The 6,425-nt window shown below is 30.2% G+C and overlaps 1 protein-coding gene across 1 annotated transcript; it reads left to right on the top strand.

Annotated features, from left to right (window-relative positions):
- The first annotated feature begins 373 nt into the window (after positions 1-373).
- Positions 374-4,407, top strand: LOC145162909 (heat shock 70 kDa protein 3-like). Its single transcript, XM_079081890.1, has 3 exons — positions 374-511; positions 2,254-2,482; positions 2,566-4,407. The coding sequence occupies exons 2-3, from the start codon at positions 2,272-2,274 to the stop codon at positions 4,206-4,208; spliced, it is 1,854 nt and encodes a 617-aa protein (XP_078938016.1). The 5' UTR covers positions 374-511; positions 2,254-2,271; the 3' UTR covers positions 4,209-4,407.
- Positions 4,408-6,425: the final 2,018 nt, after the last annotated feature.

The raw sequence follows: 6,425 nt of genomic DNA, 5'->3' as shown, positions 1-6,425 counted from the left end.
ATTTTAATGTTCCCAAATATTATGCGACAACTAAGTCTTCAAAATTTTGGAGTAATCCAAAAGGCAATAAAATAACTTTGTAATTGGTAGGTGTGGGTATGTGTGTGTATATATAAGGGGATGGGGAGGAGTAGATGAATACATTCATACATAACAGGTAAGATTCTAAAGTAGTCTTATTGATATTCTTTCATGATCGTTTTATTTTGTGGTATTAACTAGCAAAACAAATTTATCATTTGTTATATTTAAATTATATTAAACTTTGTCTTTTATTTAAGTCTCAATACATCATTAATACTTTGAAGTCAATTAGCTTAATATAATTTCTAAATTTTATTTGCCTGATACGATATTATATATGTATCAAATTGAATCATTTACGTGCGTCATTTACGTTGATGAAGTTTTATTATGTGAATTAACCTCATACATGCTCGGATTTGTCATCAATGTACATGCAGGAAAATAGAAGAAACACAGGAACAAGGCCTCAATCACATAATAATCGGTTATTCCTCTCTCTCTCTCTCTCTCTCTCTCTCTCTCTCTCTCTCTCTCTCTCTCTCTCTCTCTCTCTCAATACACTAAAAAGATCATATATATGTACATATACATAAATATATATGCAGCTATATAGATCATATTCATGAAAAAATAAACATGTGGAAGAAATTCATTCAAAAAACTAAAATAAAAGTATTAACCATTTTTCAACATATCCATACAATGTATATCACTATATGCATGTGAATATTCATACCAAAAACAAATTCAAAACTTTTCTAGGCTCTTCTCTTAGATGCCATTACGTAAAAAATAATTTGATCTTTTTTAAATATTATGTAGAAAAACATTTATCATTTTATATGGATTTGTTAGTACATTTAAGTTTTATATATATATATATATATATATATATATATATATATATATATATATATATATATATATATATATATATATATATATATATATATATATATATAAAGGTAGAGTTCATATGAGAAGAAGGGATTTTGAGAGACAATTGATGTGTTTCGTGTTATACATTTTGATGTCAAAAAATAAAAAATGAAAAATATAATAAAAACTTATCAAAAATGAAAAAAATACATATTTAAAAAATTCATTACTTTTTGTTTCCAAATAAAATCAAATAAAAATTAAAACCATTATTCTATTGAACTAATCTATAAAATATTAGCCAAAATATACATTTTAATTAATATTCTTATAGACTATTACAAATAATATAGAATGTTACTAGAAACATATACTACATATAATATTCTAATAGTTTATTATATATGTAATATTTTAATAGAATATTACGTATGTATAATATTTTTATAGAATAATACACATGACAATGGTTTTTTTTTACTTTTATTATGTTTTGTATTTTTGGATTTTTTCCAAATAAAAATTGAATAAAATTTTAGAAAGCCATATTTTTCTTTATTTTTTAGAAAAAAAAAATTAACACTAGAAAAATATGGCATGAAATATGTTTATTTGTGTCACAATACGCTTTTGGGCTTAGAATACCATATATATATATATATATATATATATATATATATATATATATATATATATATATGTGTGTGTGTGTATAACCAAATAGTTCGTGATGAGTTAAAGCAATTTTGAAGAATGTCCAAGGAATTAAGCCTGTTGAAGTTACTTCTTGCCCTTTTCACTTTATTTGTTTCTACTTTGTTTGTGTTTTGATAGATAATAGAACCAGAAAATATATTCCTTCCATTTCCTTCTTCATTTCTGATTAGGGGTTGTAGTTAGTTGGTTCTTAGTGATAGTTTGTTAAGGTGATGATCGGTGTGTGATAAGAACCATAATCCTTCCTTCGGCTTCTTTGACACTCTGTTCTTTCCTTAATAATTCAAGTTATTTTTGCACACTAGAAAAAATCAATTTAGAAGTATAATGTTTAGGAATTTCTCATACTCAAGTTTGAGGCCTTTTATAAATATTAATATGAAAAAAATGTTGTTTAATTAAACGATGCATAGAAATTGTTAAATTAAATAACATTTATTTGAGAAGATAACTTAAATAACTTCTGCAAATAAAAAAAATTAAAATAAAAGAACCATCCATATATTTTTTGAAAATATTGTTTGTTTACTATTTTGTTTAAAGATAGTAATTTTGCAGAAATGCATATAGTTTTGAAGAGTCAAATCGACATAATTATCAAAATGAATATTCATGATGTTTTAAATGCAGGTTTTACCTGAAACAGTCATGAATAGACATGTCGCTATGGCTATTGGTATTGATCTTGGTACAACATATTCTTGTGTGGGTGTCTGGCAAAATGACCAAGTTGAGATCATATCCAATGATCAAGGAAATAGGACTATGCCATCTTGTGTTGCTTTCACGAATGGCGGACGTCTAATAGGTGAAGGTGCTAAGAACCAGATTGCTATGAACCCGACAAACACCATCTATGGTTTGCATTTAAATCATTTAGTCCTTTGTTTTAAGCTCTATTGTTATCCGTTGTTGATTAATATAAACTTCGTGGATTTTCAGATGCAAAAAGATTGATTGGAAGGAGATTCAATGATACCAAACTTCAGGAAGACATGAAGTTATGGCCTTTCGAAGTCATAAAAGGAAGTAACAACATTCCAAAGATTGTAGTTTCTTACAATGGTGAAAATAAGGAGTTTTCTGCGGAGGAAATTTCATCCATGGTTCTTATTAAATTGAAAGAAGCTGCAGAGAAATTCCTTGGCAAAACTGTACGTGATGCAGTCATCACGGTACCAGCTTATTTTGATGATTCCCAACGCCAAGCAACAAAGGATGCTGGTCATGTTGCTGGACTTAATGTTCTACAGATAATCAATGAGCCAACCTCAGCAGCAATCGCATATGGATTAGACATGAAAAATGATATAGTTCGTGACATAAATGTGCTCATCTTTGATTTGGGTGGTGGTACATTCGATGTCTCTCTTGTCACCATTGATAAGAAGGGTACGATAGCAGTTAAGGCTGTTGCCGGTGACACTCACTTAGGTGGTCAGGACTTCGATACCACAATGGTTGACTATTTTGTGGAACAATTCAAGAGAAAGCACAGTATAGACATCGGTATGAATAAAAGAGCACTATCTCGGTTGAGGGTAGCTTGTGAAAAAGCAAAAAGAGTTCTCTCTTCAATTATTGATACTACTATCGATATCGACAGCTTGCATGATGGTGTTGATTTTTCTATGAGAATCTCTCGTGCAAAGTTTGAAAAGCTTAATGAAGACTTCTTTAGTAAGTGTATAGAGATGGTGGAAAAGTGTTTGGGTGATGCAGAATTGAATAAAAAACAAATAGACGAGGTAGTATTAGTTGGTGGGTCAACCAGGATACCCAAGGTACAACAATTGTTGAAAGACTTCTTCCAAGGAAAAGAGCTTTCTAAGAAGATCCATGCTGATGAGGCAGTTGCATACGGTGCAACAGTTCTTGCTGCAAAATTAATCGGCTACAGTGGTAAAAAAGTTAGCAACTTAGTGTTGATAGATGTTGTGCCTCTGTCACTTGGTGTAGAAGTCCGTGATGGCTCTTTATCTGTTATAGTTAAAAAAAATTCCTCAATACCCACCAAGAAGGAAAGGAATTATTTTACTGCTGATGATTACCAAAAAGTTATAACATTCAATGTCTATCAGGGTGAGAGAACTAGGGCTGTGGACAATAATTGGCTGGGAAAATTCGAAGTCGCAGTCCCACCTGCACCAAAGGGACAGTCACAGGTAAGAGTGGCCTTTGACATTGATGCTAACGGTATTTTAAATTGCTCGGGAGTGGAATTAACAACTGGCCTAAAAAAAGGGATTACAATTACTAACTACAAGGAGAGGCTTTCAACACAAAATATCGAAAAAATGCTAGATGATGCTCATAAGTACAAGTTACAAGACGAGGAGTACAAGAAGACGATTTTTGCACGTAATGCGTTGGAGAGCTACATAGACGATGTGAAAAGCAAAATCAAGAAAATAGGAAACACTACGAAGAGGTTTAATAATAAAGACCTGGAACTAATGGAGATCGCCATAGAAAAAGCAAGCGAAATTCTTAAACAAAGCCAGGTTGTAGATTTTGATGAGTATCAAAAGGCGCTAAATCAGTTGGAAAAGGTATGTCTGCCAATCATTGCCCAACATGTTTAAACAAAATATGCTTAATCGTGATTGAGAATTATTTGGAGTGTCATCTACTATAAAGTATGTGCTATAGTTTGTATTTTTCAATAAGAGTTTACATTTGAGTGTTGTATTGAATTTGTGTGCGAGTGAATAATCAAATGATTTTGATAATATGTCTACTATATACATTCAATAAATATATTTCTCCTTTTTTGATTCTCAATTTTAATTTTAGAAAATTAGATACCAAAAACTTATCATCAAATATGGTAAATGAACATTTTTTTATGAAACAATATGGCAACAGATATTCATTTGTTTGTTCGCGTTAATTCCTTACATAAGTTTTTATTTTTTTTTTCATTTATGGATGTTTTATCGAAGGTTTGTTTCTATTTCTGCTAAAAGAATGGGCATAATCTTTTTGCTTTTAGTTCATTTCCTTTCTTACATGTTCCAAATTCAGTAGCAAATATATAAAGAACATGAACATGAAAGCATATAGCTTTTAACATTACAACCAAAATAAAATGCAATAATACAAACTACAATGCTCTTATCATAAATAAATAAACTTCTCAAATGAAAAATTACAATCATTAAGACAAAGTAGAATACCATATTTTAGTGTGTAATGTCCTAAAAGAAACTACAAATTACCAAACCAAGTTTTGTAAACCTATAATTTCCAAAAGTGATCTACTTTTTTGCAAAGTAGGTAAACTTTTGCTTGTGATGTTTTGATAAATGACCACATCAGTCCATGGTTGATTGGCTTGCGAGAGCCTAATTTCATCTATAAAATAAAGCCATTTGTAAGCCTCCTCATCCTCCTATATCACAAAACTACAATATTATTAAATCATCCCTCTTTAGAGGCATAACATAAAATCCAAAGTAAATAGGGAATGCATGATCATTCCTTCTTGAGAAACGATGAGTGCAACCTAATCTCTTTGACATAGACGGTGGAATAATACCAAGCACAATGAATAGTGAGTAAATTTATTCTTAGAACAAAGATTGATATAAAGTAATATGTAATAACTAATACCACTAAGTATAACACCATAATGGCAAAAAAAACTAAAAGTACGATGCTATTATGAAATTCAAAAAAGTTTTGATTTTTCAAAGTATAATGACATTGTAGCTTAGATTTTGAAAGTATAATGACTTGATAAGTTAATATGATAGATTTTTAAATTATGTGGACTTGATATATTACATTTTCAAAATACAAGTTACAATTATTTAAAGGTTATAAGCTTAATTCTTACTCCTAACATGATCTTGTGACATAGAGGTATATCAAGGTTCTAAAAACCTCGTCATCGCACGTCATGGTTCCAAGGCTTGTACTTGACGTCATGTTTTAACGAAATGCTGCATTAAGTTATAAATGTATATGAAAATGAATAATAGTAGAAGATATATAACTGTCAAAAATCATATCCTGATTAGGCTTCACGATCAAATTAACACATGAAACAAACTCATGAACGAGTGAAACATGTTCAGAAGAAGTAGACATTGTGGATTTTTGGTATGAACGTATGAGAAAACTTAAGAATTCAAATGATTTGCTAGTAAGATCGATTGAATAATTTTGGGAGCATAAAAATTAGAATAGGGGTAAGAATTGGGGAATTATAGGTACTAGAAAGCCAAAGGTCCAGAATTTTGAATTTCAAAAATATGGAAATAAGTGGAGAGAAAACCGCCAAAGTAACACATTAAATGCATGTCCAATCTAACGTCAATATAACCGTTCGAAATCCCACGCTCATTATCACCTTTTCAATGGTCCAATAGAAATCTGCCAGCACATTATGCCTTCAGCGGTAAAAAGATAATTGTGATGACGTTATTTTCATGAAAGATTCTTCACAAGAAAATGACCAATTTACTTCTCGTAATTTAGAAACATGCCATTTTATTTTGCAGCACTTTTGTAATTACTGAGTTCACCCTCGAATATAGCAAATATTGAAATAGTATCCATTGGAATTACAACCAGGATTACCTCTGAAGATCATTCCTTTTCCTAGTCAGAAATAAGGTAAAGTTTGTGGTATTTTAATACAATCTTGGTTCAAGTTGTTTTTACTTGAGACCTTAAGGATTTAAAATGCATTTGGGTGAATGTGCGAGAGAAATATAGAAAGAAATAGGTATTGGTAGGAATCTCATATATATCATGGAGATAATGCCATATAATTATAAGTTCAGACTTTCTCA

Source organism: Lactuca virosa, chromosome 1, assembly GCF_052849685.1.
Source record: "Lactuca virosa cultivar CGN04683 chromosome 1, Lactuca_virosa_CGN04683_v6, whole genome shotgun sequence".
Lineage (NCBI taxonomy): Eukaryota > Viridiplantae > Streptophyta > Magnoliopsida > Asterales > Asteraceae > Lactuca > Lactuca virosa.
This window is presented reverse-complemented; position numbering and strand designations above follow the sequence as displayed.